The 12,797-nt window shown below is 38.2% G+C and overlaps 2 protein-coding genes across 4 annotated transcripts in view; one reads left to right on the top strand and one right to left on the bottom strand.

The window, feature by feature from the left end:
• Positions 1–7,368, top strand: part of LOC117337075 — an 11,121-nt gene extending 3,753 nt beyond the window's left edge. The window contains exon 2 of the mRNA XM_033897862.1: positions 1,945–7,368. Within this exon, the coding sequence (XP_033753753.1) occupies positions 1,959–3,479 (1,521 nt within the window). The 5' untranslated portion in view covers positions 1,945–1,958 and the 3' untranslated portion in view covers positions 3,480–7,368. The remainder of the gene's footprint in view (positions 1–1,944) is intronic.
• Positions 6,332–12,797, bottom strand: part of LOC117337074 (breast cancer anti-estrogen resistance protein 1-like) — a 70,682-nt gene continuing 64,216 nt past the window's right edge. For all 3 annotated transcript variants that reach the window (XM_033897859.1, XM_033897861.1, XM_033897860.1), the window contains exon 3: positions 6,332–11,245. In XM_033897859.1, coding sequence (XP_033753750.1) covers positions 8,684–11,245 — 2,562 coding nt within the window. In that variant the 3' untranslated portion in view covers positions 6,332–8,683. The remainder of the gene's footprint in view (positions 11,246–12,797) is intronic.

The following is a 12,797-nucleotide window of genomic DNA, read 5'->3' as shown; positions in this document are numbered from 1 at the left end:
CATCCAATTACTTGGTCTGATTAAGCCCACACCATCCATTTACTTGGTCTGACTAAGCCCACATCATCCATTTACTTGGTCTGATTAAGCCCACACCATCCAGTTACATGGACAGATTAAGCCCACATCATTCAGTTACATGGACAGATTAAGCCCACACCATCCAGTAACCTGTACTGATTAAGCCCACACCATCCAGTTACTTGGTCTGACTAAGCCCACACCATCCAGTTACTCGGACAGATTAAACCCACACCATCCAGTTACTTGGTCTGACTAAGCCCACACCATCCAGTTACTCGGACAGATTAAACCCACACCAGCCAGTTACTTGGTCTGACTAAGCCCACACCATCCAGTTACTCGGACAGATTAAACCCACACCATCCAGTCACTTGGACTGACTAAGCCCACACCATCCATTTACTTGGACAGATTAAGCCCACACCATCCAATTACTTGGTCTGACTAAGCCCACATCATCCATTTACTTGGCATGATTAAGCCCACACCATCCAGTTACTTGGACAGATTAAGCCCACATCATCCATTTACTTGGCATGATTAAGCCCACACCATCCAGTTACTTGGACAGATTAAGCCCACATCATTCAGTTACATGGACAGATTAAGCCCACACCATCCAGTAACCTGGACTGATTAAGCCCACACCATCCAGTTACTTGGTCTGACTAAGCCCACACCATCCAGTTACTCGGACAGATTAAACCCACACCATCCAGTTACTTCGCCTGACTAAACCCACACCATCCAGTAACTTGGACTGATTAAGCTCACACCATCCAGTTACTTGGACAGATTAAGCCCCCACCATGCAGTAACCTGGACTGATTAAGCCCACACCATCCAATTACTTGGTCTGACTAAGCCCACATCATCCATTTACTTGGCATGATTAAGCCCACACCATCCAGTTACTTGGACAGATTAAGCCTACACCATCCAGTTACTTCGCCTGACTAAACCCACACCATCCAGTCACTTCGCCTGATTAAGCCCACAACATCCAGTCACTTCGCCTGATTAAACCCACACCATCCAGTCACTTCGCCCGATTAAACCCACACCATCCAGTCACTTCGCCCGATTAAGCCCACACCATCCGGTAACTTGGACTGATTAAGCCCACACCATCCAGTTATTTGGACAGATTAAGCCCCCACCATCCAGTTACTTGGCATGATTAAGCCCACACCATCCAGTTACTTGGACTATAAAAGCCCACATCATCCAGTTACTTGGACTATAAAAGCCCACACCATCCAGTTACTTGTACTGACTAAGCCCTCACCATCCAGTTACTTGGACTGATTAAGCCCACACCATCCAGTTACTTGGACAGATTAAGTCCACATCATCCAGTTACTTGGACTGACTAAGCCCTCACCATCCAGTTACTTGGACAGATTAAGCCCACACCATCCAGTTACTTGGACAGATTAAGCCCGCACCATCCAGTTACATGGACAGATTAAACCCACAACATCCAGTTACTTGGACTGATTAAGCCTACACCAGTTATAGCCTTTTTGTTTGTTAGCAACGCTTTTCTTAAACAAAACCTGTAAATGACTGACAATGAATTTCTAGTTTATTTCTGTATTGATTTATTTGTTCATTCATTTATCTAATATTTATTCTATGAATGTATTCCGTTATATACATAATTTAGTAGATTCCCAAGATACATTTGTATATATACAGATATCTATGATATATACACGAACTTTATCCATAAAACATATTTCCATTACATATTGATGAGCGTTGAATATCATTATTTTGAGAAAGAACAATTAATCGTTTCATTTCACCGGGACAAACGTATTTCTTTTATTTTCTCATATACTATTATAAGAAATCTTAAAATAAGCTACCCGTTTTTAATTTAATCTGTTTTTACTTTTCGCTGTTTACATACAGGACAGACCGCCATAATGAAGGAGACAGTGATTCAAATATTTACACTACTGATCATGATGTGTATCATTTTAACGATCATCCTTTTCCGGTGGGAGAATGAGATACGCCAAACATTTCTGGAGAAAAGTCCATCTAATGCGCTGGGAAGACAAAGAAACTCTCTCCGAGATTCACTTGCCAATTTAGAAAGAAATACAACTTCAAGAACAAACTGCAAAAGTCCAAATTCAAAAGATTGTGACCCAAACGACAGCCATATTGAACACCAGCAGCCTTCGTTAAACGTTTTGAAACGATCTTCAAGTGATAAAAGATATCGCAATATAAAGAAGTTTGGAAATAATTCGCAAATGAATTTATTTGCTTTAAGTTTGAATCACTGGGGTCAGGATGTGTATAATGGAAATGATGGCCAAAATTCTGATACAGGTCACAAAATGGATGCCATCAATGGCACAGGTTCGAAGCTAGGGCCAAAGCCGAATACCACTGCGGGTGTTTCTACTGGATCTATAAAGGGTTTGAATTTTAATAATCACAGCAAATTCAACGAGGACGTAAAAATGCTGGGGAAGAGATATCTAGTTTACGACTGCAGCAAGTCTCACAAGGAGCATTGTGGCGGATGGTCAGACCGACTCTCCGGGATCCTCTCAACGTTTGTACTTGCTTCTCTCACAAACAGGACGTTCAAGATTAATTTCGATACACCGTGTGTTCTTTCGGAATACCTCCAACCTAATATATACAACTGGACGATCGGGCATTCGGAATTCAAGAATAAATCTTCATCATATCATGTTCTCTCGAATAGCCTTTTTCATAAAATGGGGAAAGACCTAACATCGGAAGGATTGAGAAAATATTTCCAAGCTGATGTCTGCTTCGTTCGGATGAATTGGGATCTTACACGACAATTTAGAAAATATCCAAACATTCAAAAATATGTTTCTTGGATAACAGAGTTGCATTTTTCAGATATCTATTTCAAGCTGTTTGATACTTTATTCAAACCATCACCAGAAATTGTAAAAGACTTGGATACTATTCGCAAAAATACTTCAAGAAGCAAAACTGCTTGCGCTCATTTGCGAATAGGTGGAAATCCAAGCATGCGAAATGACCATCCGCGAATTGACAAAAACGCTCTGAAGACAATATGGTCTTTTCTTGATCAGTTTGACTCAAACATTTACAATATATTTGTAGCAACAGACGATGAGACCGTCAGGAAAACAGCCAGAGAGAGATATAAGAATACCTTTATCGACATCCAGGGAAGTATCATGCATATTGACCAGTCTAGTTATCGTCAAGGAGATGTTTGTGAGGGATTTAAGAAGCAGCTGTTGGACTTTCTGTTCTTGACCAAGTGTGACGTTTTAGTGTTATCTAATAGTGGGTTCGGAATGATGGCAGCTTATCTCCGGACACACACGTCCGGACTTCACTGCTGGACAGATACTGGTGTTGTCCCCTGCTCCCGCTACACCGTACATGACTTTTATCCCCTACCCATTCTCGCGCCAGAGTGACCGATATATTACCCATGGTAAAAACGGAGGTCTTTATATTCGGAACACTTGCCCCGATCAATCGGAACCCCTTGTCATTTTCTCCGAAAAGCCTTAGACTGGATTATCTGCCGTAGTTTTTCTACTCTCCGCTAGGCTTCGCTTCGAAATACAAGTATTCATGAGCGCAGCCTAGCGGAGACAAATGGTACTAAGGCAGGTAATCCAGTCTACGAAAAGCCTACGTTCGCACGTTTCGCAGACGGAAGCGAGGTATTCCGATTGATTTCATTAAAGCACCTCGCTCCGATCACAGTACCTTTCGTCATTTTAAGGGTCATCTTAATAGCCAATCTCGTGATATCTCAAGTCCACAAATCCCTACTCTGGTGCAATTATTTAAATAGGCGTAACTTGATCAATTGTTAGTATGTACCATAGCTAACCATGGATCTAGCTGTTGACGTGTAATTCGTTAAACTGTTTGTTAATTATGGCAAAACAAGCGTAAAAGGCATGTTTCAGAATACAATTACCTCATCTGCATCACATATATTGAGAAAAAAACGTTTATTCTGTTTCGACCTTGAATGCAAATGCCGATCACAAAAATATAACGCATAGAAAAGTACTTCAATCTATGAAGAACTATAAATAATGAGACTGCTTTTTTGGAAAAGCCCCAAACTCCACAGTTTGACTAATTTCTTAAAAAATCAGTTTTGCTATGTTGCGTGATTGATAGGTTTGCAGATATACAATGTATCTCTGGATATGCTAATTAGATTACCCTTACGGTGAAACTGGTTCTACATGTACATGTAGTTCCAAACAAATTCTGAAAACTTCCCATTTTTCCATAAACCGGTCCCAAACAAGATTTAAACTTAACATGCGATTCTATCAACTGGTTAGTAAAACTAATCGAACTCAGAGGGGATGGTAATCGATCTCGGAGGGGATGATAATCGAACTCGGAGGGGATGATAATCGAACTCGGAGGGGACGATCATCGAACTCAGAGAGGATGATAATCGAACTCAGAGGGGATGATCATCGAACTCAGAGGGGATGATCATCGAACTCAGAGGGGATTATAACCGAACTCAGAGGGGATGATAATCGAACTCAGAGGGGATGATCATCGAACTCAGAGGGGATGATCATCGAACTCAGAGGGGACGATCATCGAACTCAGAGGGGACGATCATCGAACTCAGAGGGGATGATAATCGAACTCAGAGGGGATGATAATCGAACTCAGAGGGGATGGTAATCGAACTCAGAGGGGATGATCATCGAACTCAGAGGGGATGATAATCGAACTCAGAGGGGATTATAATCGAACTCAGAGGGGATGATAATCGTACTCAGAGGGGATGATCATAGAACACAGAGGGGATGATCTGATTTAATGAAAAAGACTTTTATTCTGGATAATTCTTGTTTCTTTTTAGCAGTTGCATTGAATAATATACTCGACCACCATGTAATATTTTGAAGCAAAAAATAACATTTGAATAGGTCGAGAGACAAGTTTTTGTTATGAACCATATCTAAAACGACAATTGTAGTCTGAAACTGTAAACCAAAACCTACCCTAGTTAATTTGCAAACAAATTTGTCCTTTGATGACAACAGCGGAATGTCGTCAAAAATGACTGCAGCGAATCGGTCAAGATTCTCCGAGATGTGGTTATTTATAGAAGGTATATTTCCTCTTTCTATTAACGTTCCTCAGCATAAAGTTTTACATAGGAACGCGTTACTGATTTAGGCCAAACAAAGTTATTTCTCCGTTAAATCAAATAACTCGTTTCCATGGGGTAAATAAGGTTAATCTTTAAGTTAAGGAACGTTGATGAAAACCATGACAAGACATTACATTTATCAGTTTGACCTTGTATCGGTCAGCTTTTCAACTAAACCACAATACTATTGGATTTACGTTCCCGGTGATACCAATAATGTGTAAGAAGTTGAGTTCAAGAAAGAGTAACCTTATGTGGTAGTCATTATATCGAGTCGATGGCAACTCCCAGAGTCTACGATCAAATAAGTTTTGGAACGAATTCGTTATTTTTCACAGTTGTAATCACGCGAATACATTTCTCCGACGTCTTGTATATCGTACAAACGTAGAGACAGGCGATGTCCTAAGAATGAGGTGTAAGTGTCGACAATTCTGAGAATTGATTCAATTTGCACGCAACCAATTGGTTGGAGATAAACGTCCGAATTGCATGTTTTTTCATTATATAATTTAATGAACTTACCTGTTATACTCGATAAAGAATTTCCCTTACGTCCCAGTGTTAAAGGACAGTGTGATCTCGGTTTTGGCAGGGTATCCACAACTCAATAAGAATTTGTCCTAAAACAAAATCATTTGTCTAACATTGCAGGTGTCGTCTATGTCACAGGTAACACCCGTACAGGTCGTATTCTTCTTGAAATTTTGTCTCTATACAATTTTTTTTTTTTTTTTTTTTTTCCATTTTTTTCATTTTTTCCCCATTTTTGCGTATCTTGCTTTTGTTTTGTCAGTATTGAGCCCCATTTTAAATATCGTATTCTATATTTTTATTGTACAAAGGTATGTTTGAATAAAGGTTTGTTGTATTTTCTGGTCAAGGTATGATAATTGCAATCAAGAAGTCTGCAATCAAGATGTCGGCATTCCGAAATCAAGATTCATTAGAGCAGAGACCTACATAACTATCCATTATAAGCCTCTGATCACTGGCAAAATCCAGGAGAGTCAAAACGCAGGTCAGTGAAACGTGTCATCAAAAAGAAACAAAATGATTTACAAATCTATTTCTGAATTTCAACAACACTTAGAATAAAGACAATGCCACACAAACAAGTGATTCATGTTATAAGTAACTTTATTGCTAAGCAATGTAGACAGATAAACGTTATAGACGTAAACATCAGGTTACATTGGTTATCTGGCAGCTACATAAATAGTAACATGTACACAAAGGTCAACAGGGTCACCATAAGGTCACCCTGAGGTCAACCTCTGATAAACCATTAGATATTTACTTCAATTTAGTATTGAAAATATCAATGGGAGAAATAATTTCATTTTTTCTCGAAATGTTTTTCTGGTTAAGAATAAAAATTCATTTTTCAACAATACATGTATTTCATAATTGATCAGATTTAATTTGGTAATGGTTTTGATATAAACTCAAATGTTTTACCTAATATTACACATACTTAGGAAAAAATAACTGAAATCCAATCAATCCAACATTCAATCAGTTCCCCATATTTCTGGGACTCTAAATCTTCAATCATGAAATACCAATACATGTACTTCAAATATAAACTTAAATGTTCCTTGTTTTAAACTCCCGTTCCCCTTTTTAAATTTAATTTGAAGTTTTGTGTAAGCTTCTTTTTTATTTAGTATCCATTAGCCATAACTCCATGGAGTATAATGAGATTGGTAATGAAAATGAAAATTTATAATTTATATGTATTAGACTTTCTTCCCTTAATCAATATTTCATTAATAACAGTTTTTGATAAATGATGACATTATAACATTTGATATTTAATTTTTCTCTTGACATACACATTTTACTGGATGTCTTGATAAAGATTCATAATTGATAAGGCAACATACTTGAACAAAGGCACTTTCTAGTACAATGATGGACTGCGTTATACAGATAAATATATTATAGGGTCAAATACTGATACACAGCAACAGTTTTGATCCATTTCTCAAATAAATTAACCCAGCATCAAAAAGCAGAGTCATTAATTATTTGTCGTTAAGTTATATTAAAATATATATTTTCCATATGTACAAAATCATATCATTTTCACCTATTATTATTTTCACAACATCACAGGTTTTTCAATATACAAAATGTAATAATTCCATCAGTTCCATATTTATCCACAAACAAGCCCATGTCCACAAATACCTCTATCTTAACTTTTACTGAATCTTTGATTTGAAAATAATGACCAAAGTGTGATTCAAACTAAAGTTCTCCTGAAACTTGAACTAAAATTTTGCACAAGAGAAAGGGGCTTATTTTAGAATATATTCCTTCTAGCCTTCAATTATGAAGAGTTACTATCAGGGGGAGATAACTCGTATTTTGTTTTGAAATAACACCTACTCAATCTGATCTCATTTCATAGATCAACTTAAGTTCTGAATACGGCTGGTAACGAAGTCTGAAGTCACAGAAAAATTCTGCCTTAAAACTTTTGACTATCAAATGAACATTCAGGGTTTTTCTTATTGTACAAATTACTTTTAAGATCAACGTAATCATAAGAAATAGCATGATTGAAACAAGGCTAAATGGTTTTGATAACAGAATAAATATTGAAATAAATTACTTAATGGAATCATTTGAAAATGTGTGTGCATAATCAGCAACAAAAATGATAAGACTAACATTGTAATAAATCATTTCCTTCTGTTGAAAAAAACAACAAAAAACTTGTCAGTTTTATATCTATAATGTTCCCCAGATTCCCTGATACAGAAACTTAAGGATAGGTCTGTAATATATTTCATTTTGGTTTCAATTTTTTAACAGCGATATTCTTTCATTATGTATATGTATTTTCAACTACATTTAAGAACACCTGCAAAGTACATTTATATCACATCAGAAAAAGTTTGAGTTGCAACAGAAAAAGTGCTGCTTGATGTACATAAACATAACTTTATGTCATCATTTCTATTTTTTTTCAAATAATGTTCAGTGTCTTGTTCTGTTGATTTTTTTTCAGTGGTGCATATCATCCAGTACTTTTAATTGAACATATACAAGGACATTAACATGAAATCTCAAACAAAACATATTTAAACAAAACACAAGAAAAATTAAACAATAGAATCATAAACTTAAAAAAGACAAGCACTTTTTTTTTCAGAAATGAGATCTGAGGAAATCATCATTTAAAGAATAGATGAATTACCTCCCCTTATTTAATTTCCATGTTAAAAAATCTGTAAGAGTTACTTCCCTTTAGTCATATTTAATGCCAACAATTGTTAAGATAAATATTTAGCTGCAAACATTTTACTTTCCAACATTGGACGGCTCCTTCCTCTGTTACATTGTAGCTGATTTTTTTTTCAATCTTGACTGGGAAAATATCCTAACTGAAATTTAAACAACTTTTTAATAGAGCAAAAAACAATAGTCATATCATCAGTATTATATATAACTTAATTGATGCTATAATGCAGCGGCCTGAGATATCACATGTTTTAATTCATACACAGCATGGGATACATCGGTGACTCGATCAACCATGTCCTGTACTGCTGGAACCGACGGATACTGAAGAGCAGCCGTCTTGGTCGTGGTTACAGCTGCTTTTAGACAGTTACATAAATTATTTGCACAGTGCATGATCTTGTTTTTTATCTCGTTATTGATGAGATTTTTGTGAAGACTGTCACCAATGTATACAAGTTTATGAGCCGACACCACCACAAACTTGCTATGCGATATGAACACTTTTGGACCTTGGCATTTTTCTATACAAGCAAAGAAAGCATCAACGGCATTCATAAGGAGCGTTGAATGCGTTTCCAACTGTCCGGAGTAGAAGAAAAGCACCTGTTTATCATTAGGGTCCAGTTTAAGTGTTGGTGTCACTGTCTGTGTCATTTTTGGACTTTCATAGCGTATATTTACAGGTCCAATGACTTTTTCCATATCTGAATCAGGTTGACCTATATTGGTAGGTATAATATGGTTATCGGACATGGTTTTAGTGTCTGTATTTGATGAGGTTTTGGCCGGTAAACTAGGATCACGCACAGGCATTTCATGTACATCTCCCCTTAGTTCCGAACTATTTTTCCGTTTCATCTGCTCGTCCACATCTCTTGCCTCTAAATGAACGTAATCATATTCTTCGACAAGATCCTTCTCTTTGTTTTCGATCTGTTTGTTTTTCAACTCCATCGAAAGTCGCTTGAATTCAGCGGAATATCTGTGGAAATCATCTGAATTTCGCTGGAATTCACCTGATATGCGCTTATCCCCATCCACTAAAGATTTCTTGTCTGAAGGTGTCGGTGGTAGTGGACGTTCCTTGGGCGGGGGAGGAGGGAGGGGTCTGTGCTGTAAGTTCCCAGGCTTCCCCCCACCCCCAGGCTTTGGTGGCAATTGGGGTTTAGGCTGTATTGGAGGTTTGGATTCAGCTGAACACGTTTCCACAGAACTGCTTGAGCTTGGTTCTGGCATATATCCTGGGATATCGGACGCTCGCTTAAAAAGCAATGGTGAATTACCGTGAATCAATGATACGAGTCTTCTCACGTCTACAGTTAGGTCCTTCGACACAGTGGCGATGGTACCCAGATCATCATTCTTTGACGCATCCTCAGTAACAAGTGACGCTAGCTGCCAGTTGCTCTCTTCCAGATTTTTCAAACATCCCTTCACCTGAACCAATGTCTGTTGTAAGGGATGAAGGTGTTTGTGCAGTTTGTTTATGAGCTTACTATCAGGAAGTCGAGCAGAATTTGCCAAGGTGCCTTGTGCGAAGGCCAGAAACTCGTCCAGTGAGTTTTTCACACCGTTTGAAGCCAGTTTGATGGCATAGATATTTGGCTCAAGGTTATTTTTGGTTCTCCAGACACTGCTCACGAAACTTGAGAGTTTTGTTGTGGCGCGTTGGACATCCTGTTGGAGTTTAACCATAAGGTCCATAGCTGCGTCCAGATCTAACGGCAATTCATCGTAAATTGGGATATCTGAACTCCGCGAATCAACACTGCATATTGACAGACGTTTGTCATCCATGCCATCGGATGACTCGGACTTTGATGACAACATGGAGTCTCGCGTAACCTGGGGTGGGATATCGTACACACCTGTCGGGTCCACCTTGAGACTCATGTCACTAAGGAGGGAGCGGGTTCCGTCCAGCATGCTGCTATCCCCTTTAAACATGGATGAACCTGCTTCTCCTTTGGTTTGAAAAGGCACTTTGCTCCGGACTGGAGCATTACTAGGTGGAACATCATATACATCATCGATATCGTGTTCCTTTGGATCTGGTTTATCACAACAAATGTTTTTTGACATATCATACATATTACGAGACTTTTGACGCTCCAATGTTCTTTCTGTATCTGTAGCACTGATAGACTTTGGTGTGTCATAGTCTGTGCGTGGCACATCATAATCCTGCTGATCTGCCGGCTCAGGCATCGTTCGTACTTTTGGTGGCGAGTCATATAAATCGAGCCCCGAATCAGCCGAGGGCTGTTTGTTATGGTTAAGTGTAGTATGCCGCCCTTCCTGATGAGAGGGTGGCACATCGTAGAAATCCTGCGGTGAAATATCCATACTTGAACGAGCAGAGTCGCACATGCTTGCAGGATTGGAGTTGTGGCTATGACTTTTATTTGAAAAATTACTACTGCTGTAGGTCATTGTTGACTCGTTAGATAGGTGTGAGAGATTGGACAGGATGCTAGACCTGTTGGACGACGGGGCAGGAACATCATACATTTCGCCCCCACTGGGTGGAACATCATACATAGTGTCCGGCTGAGAACTGTAAGACTTATGTGTGGGCGGCGTATCATATACAGACTGGTCGAAACTGGATGAGTTTAGTCCAGACTCATTCCTAGCACTAGGCAGAGTGTCATAGTTTGTTTGTTCATTAAACGAATGATTATACGACGAATCATTTGCATTTCGTGTAGGGGGTACATCATAGTCAGTTGTATTCATAGCTCTGACATTATCCGACATTCTCCGAGGCAATGTACCCTGCAATGACAAAAAGGAATGCTGTATTAGAATTACGACATAAGGAAGAGTGTGTTAGTATCAATTAAGCAGGAGAAAATCCTGTGTTTTATGAAATAATCGAAGCAGCCAGACAGACACATGCATCTTATATTTTTTATCTCTCAAGCTCCTGAATGACAAAGACTCAGCTAGTTGATGTTACGTAATCAGGGAGACAGTAGAATAAGGGCCAGTTGGGATAATAAATTTCATAGGAAATTGAATTATTGATTTAGACACCCTCCTTACTCTGCATGGTGCAAACTCAAATGAAATTTTACATTGAAATTTTGTAAAAGAATCGGCCTTTATAAAATACAGACAAATTTAAATTTATTTAAGTCGCTGCCGAAATTCCGCAAACAGCAGTTATAATACAGCTGTATATCTAAAAAAAACATTGAATTACGCTTCAACTAATGACATTTAAATCAAACATGCAGAATTTATTTGACATTCATAGAAAATGAAGAGATAGTAACTTTTTGGTCTCTGTATAATTTGTCATTACTTCTCATCAACAACTAATTATAATAACATAAACTTCAAGCTACTATATGACCACACACTATTTATATATCGCCTGTCAGTACAGGTCGACACTTTGTTTATGAAACCAATCTTGTCCTAAATGACAAAATGAAAACCAACTTCAAAATACACAAACCTATATTGAAGAGTACCAGACATTATATAACAATGTGTACATGTATGATGTTTCTGACAGAGCTTGTCTAGCTATTTTACTCAGTTCATAAACTACAGGCAAACTTTTCTGTCTGAAAAATTTAGGCAGATTTTAAAATGAAGTATACATATATACTGTTTCCCAGACATGAAGTTTAATTACCAACATACTGTAGAGTTTTTATTTTTGATGGTTATACCGAGTTCGGTTTATAGGCAGATCAGTACTTTGTTTAAACATATAAAATGTATATGAAGGATAATGGGCACTACGAGATCAGAAACAGCTAAGTAATGTTACGCATACACCAGGATTACAGCATCATAAGAACCCTTCACATGTGGAATCTCTGTGTTATGCCTCTTCACCTATAATGACTCATCGATGAGGGAAAAAAGGTAACGAGTTCGTGTATGGTAGGTTAACGATACACCGATAACAGGTGGCAGGGAGCCCCACACCTGTGCTGAACCCTCCATCCCTCCTCCCCCCCCCCCCCCCCCCCTTCATAACACTAACCTTGCTGACTTCCCAAAAACATTTGGTCAGACATATGGACAGACAAATATATTCTTGCCGATTCCCAATTTTTTTTTTCTCACACAGATGGACAGACAAACATATTCTTACCCAAAATACTTGTCAGACGGACGGACAGACAGATAGACAGACAAACAGACAATCTTGCCCAAAATATTTGTCAGAGACGGACAGACAAGCATAATCATTTGTCCAAAACATATCCATCAGAATCTGTCAGAGTGAATTGAATGACAAATGACAAACTTAAAATACCAGTGATTTGGACCCTGTCAGGACTAAAGTATGTATTACATTAGATAA

Source organism: Pecten maximus, chromosome 11 (genome assembly GCF_902652985.1).
Source record: "Pecten maximus chromosome 11, xPecMax1.1, whole genome shotgun sequence".
In the NCBI taxonomy this organism is placed as follows: domain Eukaryota; kingdom Metazoa; phylum Mollusca; class Bivalvia; order Pectinida; family Pectinidae; genus Pecten; species Pecten maximus.
The sequence above is the reverse complement of the archived record's forward strand: the minus strand, read 5'-3'. Positions and strand labels throughout refer to the sequence as shown.